This window comes from Acomys russatus, chromosome 1 (assembly GCF_903995435.1).
Source record: "Acomys russatus chromosome 1, mAcoRus1.1, whole genome shotgun sequence".
NCBI lineage: Eukaryota > Metazoa > Chordata > Mammalia > Rodentia > Muridae > Acomys > Acomys russatus.
In genome coordinates this window covers 90421306-90437938 of record NC_067137.1, presented here as the reverse complement: position 1 = coordinate 90437938, position 16633 = coordinate 90421306, and the positions used below count along the sequence as shown (strand labels likewise).

At 50.9% G+C, this 16633-nt stretch overlaps 1 protein-coding gene across 1 annotated transcript in view; it reads right to left on the bottom strand.

Annotated features, from left to right (window-relative positions):
• Positions 1-14180, bottom strand: part of Galnt16 (polypeptide N-acetylgalactosaminyltransferase 16) — an 82530-nt gene extending 68350 nt beyond the window's left edge. The window contains exon 1 of the mRNA XM_051148396.1: positions 13860-14180. Coding sequence (XP_051004353.1) covers positions 13860-14036 — 177 coding nt within the window. The 5' untranslated portion in view covers positions 14037-14180. The remainder of the gene's footprint in view (positions 1-13859) is intronic.
• Between the last annotated feature and the right edge of the window lie 2453 nt (positions 14181-16633).

The following is a 16633-nucleotide window of genomic DNA, read 5'->3' as shown; positions in this document are numbered from 1 at the left end:
AAGCCTAGAGCTGTCGGTGACACTTATGTCTTAGAGACTGAATTGTTCCTAGGCTCTTCTTGGCTCCTGGACGATCAGCCAGATGCCCAGTATTCTGCAGAGCTCTGAGCACAAGTACGCTGGGCTCTGGGCTGGAAAAATGCCAAACGGTGGTGAGATGCTGGCCAACCCTGCCTATTCACTCCCTTTACTTCATCTATAAACTATTATTAGTGTGTGTGTGTGTGTGTGTGTGTGTGTGTGTGTGTGTGTGTGTGTGTGTATGACAGGAAAGTGGAAAGCACTGCCAGCACCGTCCATTGGTCACAACTATAATAGTCCTTCTTGCATGGAGGAGGTTCTGCTATATTCTCAACTTCTGGCCAAGGGGAGGGGTGGATGGAGGAGACTTCACAAGGCCCTGGGGAGAGCCTGGCCCTCCCATGTAGCTTGTACAGCTGGAGGTAACAGAACTTTGGCCCTGAGGTTGGTTTCTGGGTTCAAACCCTGAGCTGCCCATACCAACTGTAGGATCTTGGGAAAGTTACTTAGAGACCTTGGCTAGCAGGCTATTCTTCAGTGACAGGTTCCTGAGGAGGCAGGAGGGGACAGGGGATCAGAAAATAAAAGCTGGAATCAGGTGACCCTACATTTATATCCTTGTCCATACATCAGGCCTCCGGGGAAGCCTTGTATAGGCCTGGCTCCCAGCAATTGAGCAGCCATCCTGCCGAAGCTTGCACACCTACTAGGAACAGGCACAAACAGGATGTCTTGGCCCCCTCATATGGTAAAAACAATAAAGAGTATAGAACACTGATCGCTCAAAGGAAACTAAAAGGGGGCCTGGGGAGATGGCTCAGGGGTACAAGTGGTTGGTATACAGATGGGACAGCCTAAGTCCTATGCTCACAAAGTGGTGGGAAGATCAACTCCACCGAGCTGTCCTCTGACCTTTACCCCTGCCTCCCACACACACTCCACATCTATAACTACGTATGGAATTGGTTTTAAGTATTTTAACATGGGGCTGGAGAGGCGGCTCAGTGGTTAAGTATTTTAACTCACAGCAATATGTAATACTACATCATGTTCTAGAACTGAGGCATGCCACACCCTACATCCTCTTAACACCATATGGAGAGAAGTTTTTAACTTATTATTTTTTTATTTTTTTGAGACAGGGTCTCACAGAGCCCAGGCTGGCCTTGAACTCACAGGAGGGCTGAGAATGATCATGAAACCCTGATCCAAGCTAGGACTCCTGTCCTGTACCAACATGAAACATCATGGTTTAGGGCTCGTCGCTGTTGAACTGGTTCCTTTGCTTTGCTTTCTGCATGGAATCCTGCCCCAGGTGGAGGCTTGCTCCTTTTATGCGGAATTTTCTGGAGTTTGAGGGATACAGAGACTTTCTCTGGCACTGTCAGGGGTTGGGTGTTTGGAGAGTTTGAACCTGGGGATCTTGCTGTCCTACATCCTTATGGTCCATACATCCTGTCAGCCATACATTCCCAGTTCCGCTACTGCCCCACAGCCAGAGCCGCACCTGGTAAGTCACTTCTTCACCCAACTCCTTCACTTGTGCCCACTTCCCTGAACCCATCCTGACATTCACAGGACAGGATTCCTTCTCCTCTGTGAGGTGTGACATCGCAGAGCAGCCATCGTGACGTGTTAAGTGTTCCCACCGGCTTGAAGGAGGGGACCCTGGCTGACTCCATACTCTGTTGGCACATAACAAGCCATCTCTGACTCAGGGTTCCTTATGTGGGAAACAGAGATGGAGACACGCAGCTCACAGGCCTGTTGTGACGGGGAAAGGGGTGTGCCAGGTGCACACTGGCCAGTCAAAACACTCTGCTGGTCCTTCCTCGATTCTCAAACCAGCACCTCCCAGTGACCCCCCCCCCATCATTCCAGCACCATCACACAAGCCACGAGAGAGAGAAACACTAACAAATGATGATCATCTGAAGCCTCTTGAGTCTGGGAGAGATTTTTAAGGTGACGTCAGATAATGAATGTACAAGTTAACAAATTACAACAACCTATGATCACTAACAGCTTGGACAGGAGGAGTGTCCTTACAGTGCCGACTGCTTACAAAATTCTGGACTCCTTATGTGGATTAACCCATTTAATCCCACAGCTGCGTCCTTTTAGCAGAGCCTGCTAGCATCCTGGCTCTACAGGTGAGAAAACGGAGGCATAGAATGCTTAACCGGCTGCCTAAGTGCCACAGCGGAAGCTTGCGCTGGTCCCTGCCCCAGGGTCTGTGCTCAGAGTCTCTCTGCTGGACTGCATCTTCATCAGAGCCCTAAGAATGCACCAAACGTCCTCACATCCATAGAACCTGCTTTCAAGGAAATAAGAGGGGAGGGTGTGTGTGCACGTGTCGGGTATGTGTGTAATGGAGTACTACTTTCTTTCCACACCTTGCTGGTTCCTGCTCTCCTTGGGCATCTGGCCATATCCTGATGGCCTACGTTCAATTCCCAGAAGCCATGGTGATAGAAGAGAACTTCTGAGAGTTGAACTTTGACTGCCACACGTGTGCTGTGGCAATCACACACACATCCCATGACATGTACAATCATCAACATCAACATTGGTCTGTGTATTAAAGCATATCCAGTCTGTAAAGTAGACATCAATCACTCAGCAAAGGCCACCTCACATAATAACACTGGACTAGATGCTGCAAAAATCCATGTTCAACAGTCCCTTTCCAAGTTCCTTTCAGACATAGCCAATAGACCCCTTTCCCAGCCAGCTTGGATTCCGCTTCAGAGTCTCAGAGTCCTCAGTGCAGTGCCCCAGCCACCACTTCCACGGGATCTGAGCGAGATTTACGGCTGAGGCCTATCTGTCCTTCTGGCTCTCACAGGACAAAGAAGACCAAAAAACAACAGACCAGGGGAGTAAAAGGCTTCCCGCCTCCTCTGCCCCCATCCCTCCTCCAAAACCCATGTTCATCACAGGGAGAACGTAGACGACACCGAAAGAAAATATTGATTTGAATGATGGTATGAGGCCTAGGAGATGCTGAGAGGAGAGCCATACCCACAGACAACAATGAATTAGGAACCAACATCTTGACAGCAGCGAGACCAGAAGGGATTCATCCTTCAGTCAAGGGCCACACCATTCCTTCATTGGACAACCCCTGGCACCCGAGAGAGGGTCATGAAACTATGCAAGCCCTAGAACTTTCCAATGGGAACAGGACAGGACATAAGCCACATATGCTATTCGAACCTCTCTAGTACTCATTAAAATGGGGGAGGGGGTTGGTAAAAAGGAACAAGTGAAGTTAATTTTAATAGCAGACAGGGGTCTGGAGACACAGTCCATGATAGACTGTTCTTGGCATGTATAAGGCCTTGGGTTCGGTCCCAGAAATCTGGCACCAAAAAGCCAAATTCCTAAGATAGATGTGTGTGTGTGTGTGTGTGTGTGTGTGTGTGTGTGTCTGTATCTTAGTCCAATAGTTCCAAACAGTACTATTTCAATACAGAAAAATAAAATGAGCTTATTTGAGTTTCTTTTTTTTTTTTTTTTGATGCTGTCTTTGAAATCCAATACATATTTTTATACTATGTTTCAATTTAGATATAAAGATTTCACTAAAAATAGTCTGCCTTGAGAGTTCATAAAAAAAATGGTTAAAAATGTAGGTTCCACATATAGATAATCTTTAAACATTCCCAAAAGTTTTCCAACAACTGAGATCACTGTCTGTTTTAAAGTTTAAATCAATAAAAATTAAATAAAACAAGAGATTTGTTGCTTCAGTTGCAGTAGCCACTTTCTAAGTGTCCAAGAGACCCAAGTGCCTGGTGGTGACTTTGAGGTCTGTGCAAGTGTGGGTGGGCCTGGTGAAGGCATCTCTGCCCACCTCCAAAAAAGTGCCAGCCTCACTCCTGGCCTTGTAAAGGTTCTCAGAACCTTGGGGTTGGCTCCTCCTAGTACTCTTGTCTCAGCCTGCTGCCCCACCTCTGTCTAGGCCGTTTCTTAACACTCCCCCCACATCTGCCCAATGTTGGCTTCCAGTTTCTTAAATAGGTTCACCCCTCCCAATCTCACTCAGAACCCCAGCCCAGGTCCCTATCCAGGTATGGTTCAGGGACTCCATTTATCAGGAAGGGGTATTCGAGAGATGCTGTGCTCTCTACTAAGCGAAAAAAAGAAGACTGGCAATCTTGGGGTGCACCCAGGAATGAACCATCATCTCCTTCTAGTGTTCTGAGGGAAAGCCCTAGCAACGTTCACCTTCTCAATAGGGAGTACCAAGATGCCATCTGCAGTCTCCCCAGAAACCCCTTATAGCTCACCGCTCCACATGCTCTCCAGTACTGCGAGGCCTTTTCTCTGTGTTTTGGTTCCCTCTTTATCTGCTGTCTCGGCTTGGTAAATTATTTCAGTGTTGTACTTGGTCCTAAGCACTCACTCCTCTAAGCCACCAAAACCACGACAGACATCAGTGATTGATTACATGTTCTTTCTCCATGAATTTCAAGCCCCTGGGATATTGTCCCAAAGCCCTGTCCCCATACCCCAATCCTAGAAGGAGAAAGGAAGGGAAAAAAGATGGCTCCAATCAAAGAAGCAGGTCCCAGACGTCACAGATAAACACCAGCTCCCCATCCCCTCATGCCCAGAGCTGACTGACTTGGCAATGTTGGACATTAACAGGCTGCTGGCACCTGCAGGCCAGAGCTTCAGAACTTCTTGTAGGGGAAAGGCCCTGAGACATCAGCAGCATTAAAGAGGCAGGGAGCCAGAACCGCTATGAAAAGGTAGAGATGAAATTCAACTCTGGTGAAAGGGCATGTTTGACAGTCCCTGGACTGCGGCTGACCTATGTGACCTGAACCACAAAGATAAGGCCTTGCAGCCAGCCAAGGACACACAAAGCACATCACCCGTCATGTGGGCGCTGGGGAAGCCACTGGGAACCTCAAGGGTTGCAGCAGCCCCTGCATCCACACTTCACTGGAAACTCCCCCATCCTGCTGGCCTTGGATGCACCTGAACAAGTTATCACGTCTTCTGCCGGCGACAGGTGACAGCCAACGGCCTCAGCCCTCAGAGGCTCCAACAGAAAAAAAGAGGAAAGAATTCCAAGGTCCTGAATTGCCAAAGGAAAAAAAAAAAAAAAAAAACCAAACCTGATTGAGTCTCAGCTGTACCTGAGGAGAATACTGCCAACCAAACAAGGAAACAAAGACTGGCTTGATCAGATACCCAGCGGCAGCACTCTCCCGCCCACACAAAGCACTCTCTAAAGACAGGCCTCCCATCCCGCCCCACTCCAGTACTTCAACAAGGGCCCTATTCTCCTATGCCATTTACAGGCACCAGCACCTTCCCTTCCCCCTCACCAGTCCGGCACCACACATATCACACACACAAGACACAGCACACGACACCCCACCCCCACAGGACACAGGTCACATCACACACAAACACACGTATAACATTCTTGAAATATATGTGTGTCCCCCGCCCCCCCCCCGTACACACACACCCACACACTGTAATGCAAGCATTTCCCTGATCCCACATTCTAAGGACAAAGTGTTCCAAGCCATAGAACATTAAGAAACAACACTTACAAATAGATTTGATCATCTTGCTGGAAAATGATTCTGAAATGAATGACACAGTTCCCTGACTTAACAAGCCTGTGCGGAATATAATTTATCACTTTTTGGTGATGATTCAGGGATATATCTCTGAGCCTGTCTTTACCATGGCCCTCGAAGCCTAATGGTCTGCCCCCCGCCCCCCGATGCTTGCTCTAGCCACCGACACCAAGCATTACAACCTCCAGAAATGGGGCTTGCACCTGGCTGTGTGGAACACTCTCTCTAGATGCCTGCATGGCTCAGTCTCGTCTCTTTCCATTCTGGCCTCTGCTCAAATGCCAGATAACCAGAGAGACCCTTCCAGGCCCTGTTCACCCATTTGTCTGCCCTCTAACACTGCTTTATTTCATTTCACATATTTGTTACCACCTAATAAATTATGTTCATAATCGGGCAGTGGTGGCACATGCCTTTAATCCCAGCATTTGGGAGGCAGAGGCAGGCGGCCTCTGTGAGTTCAAGGCCAGCCTGGTTTACAGAGTTAGTACCAGGATACACACACACACACACACACACACACACACGTGTGTGTGTGTGTGTGTGTGTGTGTGTGTGTGTGTGTGTGTTCATGTTTCTTGTCTCCACCACCCCCAGGACCCAAGCTCCTCAAGAGCAGAGACTATACCAGTTTTCTTAAAGCCTGTAACAGTCCTGGCATATAGTAAGTGCTCAGTGAACAACTGTCAAGACAGCAAATAAGTGATACTTTTGGCCTTCTGATTCGTGAGCGCATTGAACAGTAGCCAGGGCCCTTTGCTGTCGTCTGTCACTTTCCAATATGTCCATGCTGCTCCCAGGGATCCCATTATCTTTGCTCCTCTGATCCACTGTATTTGTAACCAAGGAAAAGCTAAAGGTTGCCAAGAGATGAACAACCTGCTGAATTCTTTAATCTGAGGTTTCTTCCCAGGCTGTGGCCTCAGGGCAATCGAATGCCTGAGGTCTGTTATCAACGCTGTTGAGTAGTGGTCTTTGTAGCTTCCTTAGCTGTGAACTGTTATAGGATCTAAGCCTACCAGGAGACACTTCTACAAGCACATTGCATGTGACTCAGACACCTTCAGCAGAAGTGGCTGCATAGCTCTGCCAGGCAGTGGGAAGGCTGCCTGGGGATGTCAAAGTTCCCAGCACTTCAGACGATGATGGCTTTTGTATGTCTTGCCCTCTGGCCTTATTCTCTTTCAGTAAAGCATTGTGAGGCCTTGAGCCTGGCCAAGGGCACCCTTAGTTTTGCAGTCTGAGCTGGAAGGGATGGCTGAGATCCTGGCCTATAGAGCACAAGTGACTCAGCTGAGGATACAAGCCCCTTGGCTGCAGGGCTTGGCTTTACAGTGGTCCCTGGACATTCGTTCATACTCTCCCTGCACCCCCCCCCCACCCTATATACCACCTTCTCAAAATCCAGCCACAGTTTCCATCCTGGGCCAGTCCCCCTGCAGGGCTCTCAAGGAGGCAGGGAGAGCCCAGACAAGTCTGAGTGCCTGAAAAGCTGTCACCCCTCTCTGAGCTCTCTGTGCTTTTCACTTCCAGAGAGCCACACTGCACTCTATGAAACAGCAAGATGTGCATTTCCTAGAATTTACTTCCATGCCAGGCACATGTTGCCCCAAAGCCTTTTTAGTTTAGTATAGTATAGTATAGTATAGTATAGTATAAAAAAAGACAAGGTTTGGGGCTGGAGAGATGGCTCAGAAGTTAAGAGCACTGGCTGTTCTTCCAAAGGTCCTGGGTTCAATTCCCAGGAACCACATGATGGCTCACAACCATCTATAATGAGATCTGGTGCCCTCTTCTGGCATGCAGGCAGAATATTTGTTTAAAAAAAAAAGACAAGGTTCTTCTGAGTATCCACTTACCCAAAGTACCCCCAATCTCCCAACCACTCCGGGTTCAAGATGTTCAACAAAGTCCTGTGGGTAGCCCTGCATCTCTGGCCAGACTACCCATGGGGTGTGACTGAAACCTGGAAGGTAAGGACACAGCAGGCCTGGGCAGCACCTCTTCCATAAACCAGTAGCTCAAGGGGTGTTGCCAGCCCACATTGCCCTGGAATGTAAAGGCCAAGATACTGGGAGAAAGAACAGGCAATTTGCCAGTAGTAGCTGAGTTGGATCAGGAGGCAGAAGTGGGATTCCTGAAACTGCCAGGCAAAAACACCATAGGAGGCACTCCAGTCTAGGACAGGGCGTTTGCTGAAGCCCCGCCCCTTGGCTATTCAGCTTCCCTAGAGACCCTTGCAGGCCTCCCCCTCCCTCCCTGCTGTGCTGCTCTGAAGGAGAAGGAGCACAGAACAGCTGGAGGTTCCTTTATTCAGCCTCCTCCTCCCAGGCTCAGCAAGCCGGGCCAGCTCTGCTTCTCAGGGCGCCAGTTCTCCTGCTGTGCAATAATTGGACCCCATTTCATGACAGTGAGTCTTTTTTTTCCTCCCTTACCTGCTGCTATTGGAAGCATTTATCTGCTGACTTGGGCCTGTGGAGAGACACCCCGGTGGGCCTTGAACTATTCTGACGTAGGCTGGTTCTGCCAGGAAGCCTTTCCTGTTGCTGCAAAGAAATCTCTATTCCTGCAACTGCATCCACTGGCCATTTCTAGACCCTTGGACCCCAGTCTCTGAAGGGAGTCGGTTCTAGAACCTCTAGGTGGCAAAGACACAAAGAACTCTACAGCAGAACTGGACCTCACAGAGGTCACTGGACATCCATTCACATCCTGCCTATGAGAAAACACACACACACACACACACACACACACACACACACACCATCCTGCACATCCACCTTTTCAATAGCTAGCCTCTATTTCCATCTTGGGTCTGTCCTCTAGCCAGCCTATCAAAGAGCCAAAACCTGGTGATACTCAAATATCTTATATAAAGTAGGAAAGTACACTGTGCCTGCAATCCCCAGCCCTCGGGGAGGCGGAGTCCGGAGGATTTTTTGGGTGTGTGTGAGTTCCAGGCTAGCCTAGGCTACAAAAGAAGAACCTGTCCCAAATATAAAACAAAATGGCCAAGTGCCTGCATAACCTTCTGGCTGCTTTATATTATACCTAGTTTCCTTTTAATATTTTATTTTCGATTTATGTGTATCTGTGCGTGTCTGAGTGTGGGTTTGTGCAGTTTGAGTGCAGTGCCCATGGAGGCCGCAAGAGGTCGTTGGATTTGGAGCTGGAGCTACAAGCAGTTGCGAGATGCCCAAGGCAGGTGCCAGCAAGCAAACATGGTTCCTCTGGAAGACCAATATGTGCTCCTAACTGCTGAGCCGTCTTCCCAGTTCCATGTCTGGATTCTTACACAGTGGCAACAATGTAAATGTGCGTAGACCTTCTACAGTATCATTTACAAGATGATGGGGGGGGGGGCAGTTAGCCTGTACTTGCTCAGTACAGATATGATCTCCCCCTAAGTACTTTGACTTGTGAATGCACAGCTGTGGAAACTGAAGAGATGGGAGGTAGGGGAGCCAATCAGGAGCTTGCCAAGGAAAAGACAGCCCATCAGATCTAGAATCTTAAACACCCCATATGTCAGACCATGGACACGCCTCAGTTCACTCCTGTTTTAACTGCAAATAATGTTGGTACCAACCCCTCCCCACCCCCTCCCCCGCCACGAGGATGTTTGAGAACTCAAAGCTAAAGCTTGGGAAATACTTGTCCGGTGTCCAAAGTATCAAATGCACGTGGTCATCATCAATGTAACACAGATCAGGCAGCTTCTACAGAGCCAGACTAAGTGGCCTGAAATAGTTCTAACAGGCGGAGCACAGTATGAGACTGTCCAGGGCAAGCCTGATGTCTAAGTGAATTACATTTGGTGCCCCAGGGGTGATTAATTGACCCTGCCTGAAAGCGTGTCACCTCTGCGCATTTCTGGAAGGCTTGGGTCTTGGTCTATCGTCCCTTGACTTTGCTCCGTTGCTCACGGGGAAGTGGTCTGGGTTTTCCTGAAGAAACAGGCCCGGCATAAATCTCCCATCTTCTAACTATAATGAACTGCTCGGCTACAGGCTGCTCTCTGACCTCAAGGTAGTTTCTTCCATTACAGCAGGACAGTCCCCTGGGCAGCTTAGCCAGCCTTGCCACCCCATGCCCCGTCCATGTCCACCTTAAATGGAATTTTCCCCCACCTCAGAGCTTCCTGTGATTGCTGAGCTCACAAATACAACTACCACAGATAGAAGCCAAGTCCCTCAGGCCTCCTAGTGCCTAGTAGGGGATTACTGGCTGGTGTGTGTGGGCTGGGGGGCTGCTGTTACAGCACAGAAGTTGCTGGGGAAAATGACCAGCTCCATAAGATGCATCCTGAGTCCTTGGGCACCTCTGAGGCCAGGAATAGACCCCCATGAACACACCACATCTGAACACATTGGGGAGGGGAACTGTAGGGCTCAGTGTTTTTCCTCTCCTTAACCTCTTTCTCACATATGGCAACCAGACAAATTAAATACAAAATCATCTTCTATCATTTAGGCAAATCATATTCCCACAGCTCCGAAATGCACACATTATAAATAAAATACAAACCCACTCAACTCGTATTGAACCTTAGTTCTCAGAGAACAGCACCAGAAAAGCCACCATCTGTGTCACCTTCTATGAGTGAATGAAGTTTCCTGAAAGACCTAAAGGGTTTCTACAGGACCTTCAGACAGGTCATACCTGTCCATACCATGTCCTCACAGCACCCTGGAGAACTTCCAAAGCTATTTTCCCCCTTCTAGAAATCTACCATCTGGTTATCAAGGCACTAACAAACCTGGCCAATTATTTAACCCAAACTTAACAAAGACAAACAAAGGTTCAGAGACCGTATTTTGTCTCAATTTCAGGATAAGAAACTCAAGCTGAGGCCAGGTGTGCCGATGCTTATCTGCAATCCTAAACTCAGGGGACTTGAGGCCGGAAGAGTTTTATTTCAAGACAAAAACCAAACACACAAACAAACAAAAATGAAGCCAAATGTGGTGGCACACACCTTTATTTCCAGCACTCAGGGAGGCAGAGGCAGGCGGATCTCTGTGAGTTCGAGACCTACAAAGCAAGTCTAGGATAGTCAAGGCTACACCGAGAAATCCTGTCTCGAAAAACAAACAAGCAAACAAAGACTTAGACCTCTCACTCATGCCCGTTAGAGAACTGGCATACAGAAAACATGAACCCAGAACCGAACAACCATATCCTCCAGTCCTCCATCTGCTGGCATCCTCGGCCAGTGTCCATCTCTGTAGATTCAAGGGGATGTTTTCAAACACACTACCTTGCCCAGCACAGCGTGGCAAGGAGAAGTGACAAACGGACGTTGCCATGTGGTAAAGCTGCCAGAGGGATGGAGTCAGCTTCTCCCTTGAATCCCAGATTCCACAAACAAATTTTCACATCAGGATTTGTGACCCACCGGCTGAGAGCAGGGCACACTACCGAGCCTCAGGGCCTCTCTGAGAAAGTCGGTCATAGGGTTGCCATGCCGACCTTCCACAGTTCCAGACAAGCTCCCCAAAGTTCAGAAGCAACTTGCCTGGCTTGAAATAGTCCAGACTAACAGGGTGAGGGCAGAGCTGCCTCCAAGACCAGACTCTCACATAGACCCCTCCCTTTCCGGTTTCAGCTCTCAGATTCCCTGGGGGCAGTAATGATGATGCTTGTCTGAATTCACTTGGCTAGGCTGGCCACCTCATACTCTAAGAATCTGAAATTATGGCCCGATTCAACAAAGAGATCCTTGGAAATGGCTGACAGGGAGTAGTTATCAAAACTTTTAGAGAGGCATCAACTCTTCAGTGGCACCTGGCCCCTTTTAAGTTGAACAAAAGGTCTTGCGCCTCCTGAAGACACTCCAGCATGTGCCTGGAGCTGTGGATAACTAATGAGAGCATCTGAAGCTGGAGCCGCTCGCTGCTCCTAGGGAGCAAAAATCCCTTTGCACTCCTTCAGCAAAGAGGAACTTATTAAGTCTTGCTGTGCGCATCAGTGCGGGAATGCAGGCGGCATCCAGCATGGTCCCCCTTACACATGGCTTACATGAAAGTGAACTGCTCAAGATAGGCAACCTCAAGTGCAGCCTGCACTCAGGCCTGGTACTGGCGGAAGAGACATCCCAGGCTAACGCTAGGGAACAGAGACTGATCTGGCTGTGGACCCAAGTGGCAATGGAACGCTGTGCCACCCAGCTCCCTGGGACTTCCATTCTCGCCTTTCTTCCTGCGCTTTCAACTCCCCAGGTCTCTCCCTAATTCCCTGCACACTGAGCTTCCAGTCTCAAGCCCTCACCAGCAGCAAGTCAACATCTGCAGGCAGACAAGTGGTCACTAGCGCCCCACCCCCATACTTCTAAATCTCATCCCTCAAAACTTGTGCTGTAGCCCACCAACAGTGCCCCCCAACACACACACACACACACATACCCCATTATGGGATTCCCACCTGAGAGGCACAGAAGATAGGTGTCCCAACCAAAGTTGGGGTTTAGGGTTCTGCATTAGAGGCTACAGAAGTGTCTGTGGCTTCTGCTCTCTTCTCTTAACAGGCCATCAGAGAGAGAGAGAGAGAGAGAGAGAGAGAGAGAGAGAGAGAGAGAGAGAGAGAGAGACGGACAGGGAGTCTGACCAGCCTGCCTCACCTCTGTCATGCTGGCCTTAGGCTGTGGTCCCAGAGACCAGGGCTGGACCAATCCAGGACCAAGAAGGGGCCAGCTGAGACTCACAGTGTGGGAACCAGTGTTCATATTGTTTTCCTCCAGTCAGCCAGTCCACACAGATCTCAGTGCCCTAGTGTGTACAGTTTCATGGTTTTTTTTTTTTTTTTTTTCTCCCTCCATTCTGTCTAGACATTGAAGCCATGTCCTAGGTCCAGGGCAGTGGCTCTCCTAAGAACTTACGCAGAGAGCACAATTTGGAATCTAGGTTAAGGCACAAACCTTAGGGCCTAAGGCCTCCTCCCACCAGGCCCAGAAAATTAGCCCATCGGGTGAGTTTTTACTTCTTTACAAACAGGTGATGTGAGAGAACCTGGGACAGGGGCAGGATGGAGCTGTGAGAGGGTATCTACAGAACCATCCTTGCAGTCTTTGATTTCACTATAAATATCTTGTATTCTGCTGATGCAGGTGTCAGCACCCCTGACCTGGCACCTTCCAGAGGAGCTCCTGTCCTCTCCTCCCCGAGGTTCAGATCTTTGGAGGTCAGAATCACTACTCCCCTGCTCCCCACACAGTTCTTTGCTCTTCTTTCTGATCAGCAGAATGTCCCGAGAGGTTACCTGCCCCCATCGGAAGAACGCTCCCATTCCAGCGTTCTTTCCACGGGTGCCACAGTCTCCTTCCTCAACAGGTGCTGGGCCTGGTCACACGAAACCGTCACCAGGCGACTGGGCTAAAGTGTAGACAGGAACGCCCCCTGCAGGTTCCTCAAGTCCGCATCGAGGTCTACTGTGCAGCATAGTCCTTCGCCCCACTCCCCGCGCCAGCTCTGCTGGAGCTCCTGAAGTGCTACACCGCTTTTGTTTCCCTGACTCGCTCAGACGTCAGGAGGGTGATCTCATAAGAGGGAATCGCCCAGCCCGGGCACAGACATTGCCCCATTCATCTGCAGACCCCAGTGTTGAGGATGAGGAGAGCATACAGGACAAGCTTTCTTCCCGACCCGGGGGAGCCAGAAACAGCTCTGGGGAAGGGAGGAGTCAATGCCGGAGAAATTGGTCCAAGTTGATTTGGGATGAGGAGGCGCTAAACCAAGGGCAGCGTTTAGCGATCCGTCCCTACTCATCCGGTGTCCTTTACCCAAGAGGCTGGAGACCCAGTGTGCATCGCCACCTACGCGCTCTTGCTGCGCTCTGTTCCCACCACCCGCTCGCTGCACTCCAGGGCCAACCGCCTCCTGGGGATGGCAAGGCGCTCGCAGCCCCCTAGTTCCTAGCCCCGGCGGCGCGGGGCCGCGAGAGCCGCCACGTTCCCAGTCGCGAGCGCACGCCGGGCCCACCAAACTTGCAGCACTTTCTCCCTGCCCCCACATGCTGTCACCCTTCCTGCATCCAAGCACCCTGGCCCCTCCGGGCCAGCACAGGTTGCCATAACGACGAGCAGGAATTCTCGAACATATACAAAGACTGAACGGCGCGCTCAGAGCATGCAGCCCCCAGTCGGGCCCCGCGCCCTGGGCTAACAGCGGAGGGACAGGACGCGCGCCGAGGCTCCCCAGCTCGCCGCTCTCCCGGTGCGCAGAGCGTACTCACAATGAGCGGGATGGTGCGGTCCTCGCGGAGCTGCTCCGGTCTCCCTCCGGCCCTCTGCGCCCCGCGGCCGCCGGAGGATGCTGCATGGGCTCGATTGTCCTGCCATAAGTAGTAGAAAGTGCCCAGGATCCAAGCTACGGTCAGGATGGCGATGGCATTGGCGCGGATCTTCCTCATGGTGGGCGGACGAGCGCCCCGCGTGGGGCCCGGGGCCGGTGTGCTCTCAGGGCCGGGACGGGGGCGCTCGCTGCCTCAGCTGTTTGTTATCGCTTGCGCCGGACTGCTCAGTCCTGCAGAGCAAAGGAGAGAGGTGGTGGTGGTGGTGGTTTGGGGCGGGGGGGGGGGGGAGCGGGTGATAGGAAGAGACTGGAGCGCAGAGCGATCCTCACGGTCCTAATGCCCTTCAGCCCCGAGCGCGCGCGGCCCCGGACGCCCATTCATTCGCGCGCCTAGCGGACTCCGCGCTCCAGAAGCCTCATGCAGCCGGGGCGGCAGCGCACGGGCTGAAGAGCGCGCCCGCTGGGAAGTAGTGCGGCCCTTCCTCCCGGGCTCCGGGCCTCGGGAGACAGATGCCCGGTTGGAATGGCGATGGGCCAGAGCCGGTCTCTGCTCCCAACGCTCGGCTACTTCTCGCCCGTCCGCTGCCCCCGCGCGGCCCGGAACTGTCTCTCCATCCACACTCACCCCACCGCAGAGCAGCCCTGAGTCACCAGCGAAGACGCGAGACCCCCTGGTCTTGGCCCGCGTTGCGTAGCTGCAGTTCGGGGCGGCGCTGTGAACAGCGCTCTAGCGTTGGGCTCAAGGTGTGTTCAGAGAGAGTCCTTCGGAGGCGGCAAGGCTGGCAGGGAGGCAGAGTCTTGACTTTGCACCGGAATCCTCGGCAACCCAGGATTCCTGGCCGCCCGGGTGGCCCGAGGGGGTGGGGTTGGTGGCTGATGCACTAGACGCTCGTGGAGAGCGAGGTGAAGCTGCGCTGCCATACATATGCAAGCCCAGGGATCCAATCACTGGACATCTTTCTCTAACCTGGAGTTCCCAGCTTTCTCTTAGCTCCCATCCACCTTGGCTTCACTGTTCCCTGTACAATCCTGAGGCATCGTCACCATTCTTTCAGAATGAAGAAAGGCCACAGAGGCCAGGCCAAAGGGTTTGATAAGTGGGCAAAAACCCAGTCTTAAAACCTTCTGACACTTTCCTGACAAAGCGCAAAATAAGGTGGTGAGTGAGAGACAGGGGTAGATAGACATCATTGAGATTCTGATACTGCGGAGGAGGCCCTGGAGTCGGTGAGAGGTGAGAAACAAGTGTGAATAATTCAGGCTCCAGGCAGAAGACAGGGCGGGCTAGGGCCTGTCAGACAAAGGAAGACACTCAACGAAAAGCTATGAGATACCAAAGCAGGTGCTGCTGCGGAGGAAGAAGTAATTTATTGCAAAGCGGTCTTCAGAAAAGAACTATAGAGATGATTTCTGCAGAGTGGTCCTTGGGAAGGCTTCCCAGAGAAGGTGGATAAATGTGGGGGATGGGAGAGAGCCTAAAAAGGCAGAAGAGAGTGTGGAGGGCAGGGCCTGCCAAGGTCTCGAGGATACTGCTTCATGTGGTAAGGGAGAGAGTGTGCTGCATACTGGCAAAGACGTCCTGTGAGTTGAGACTGACCAGGCTGGGTGAGTCTGGACTCTGAAGAGTCTTGAATGCCAAGAGCAGAGTGGACAGGGTGGTGCTTTTTGGATGATTCCGATATGTCAGCTCTTCGGAAAACCCAAAAAAGGTGAGGCTTGCAAATGAAGCCATCTGGGGAATGGGGCAAAACAGTGAGATTGGCGCCGCTGTGTCCTGCCTCCTACATCATCAGTATTGGCGTCCCTTGGAGAAACACACGTGAAATAAGATGGTGCTTCTTGTGTCTTCACAGTGCCTAGTGACTCCAGCACTTGGCACTGAACCCTAATACAAGCTTGATATATTTCTACTGAAGTGAAGAAAATCCCAGTGTTTTGTTTCGGAAAACCCAGGATCATTACAGCAATGATGATACTTTGCCTTGGAGACAGAGATAAGTCCAAACACAGGGCCAGGCATGGAGCATGCTTGTAATCCCAGCTGGGTAGATGTGAAAGAAACAAGAGTTTGATATTAGCCCTTAGCTAGATAGTGAGTTTGAAGCTATGGGAACTTGTCTTAAGGGGAGGTCTCAAAATGGCCCAGTCAGCAATGTGACCATGTAATGAAGGGTCCCCTAATAAAGTTAACAGGTAATCTGAGACACAACCAGTATGGCAGTGACAAGCCAGAGAGGCAAGGTGACAAAGATGTCACTGACAGGATTGTTACAAGGAGAGTTTAGTCATACAATGTGGGGCCCAGGGTTCGTTTGTGTATCTAGTTTCTTTTGATTTGGGTGTTTGGTTGAGGCGTGCAGTTCCTGGTGAAAGGCTCCAAACTGTATGTAAGGGTTGGAGCTGAGTCTGCCACCAGCTCAGGCTGCCACCAGGTTAAAGAGGTTCTGATGGCAACCAGGGGAACACTTCTTAAGGAGGAGGATCGCTGCTGGCACACACCTTTAATCCCAGCACTCTGGAGGCAGAGACAGGCCAATGTCTGTTTGAGGCCAGACTGGTCTACAGAGCAAGTTCCAGACCGGCCAGGGCTACATAGAGAAACCCTGTCTTTAAAAGGGGAGCGGTGGGAGGAAAAGGAGGAATTTAGCCAAGTTTTTACCAGTCTTACCACTTATTCCTTATGACTCGGGGGACAAACGGACAAAGGGACAGAGA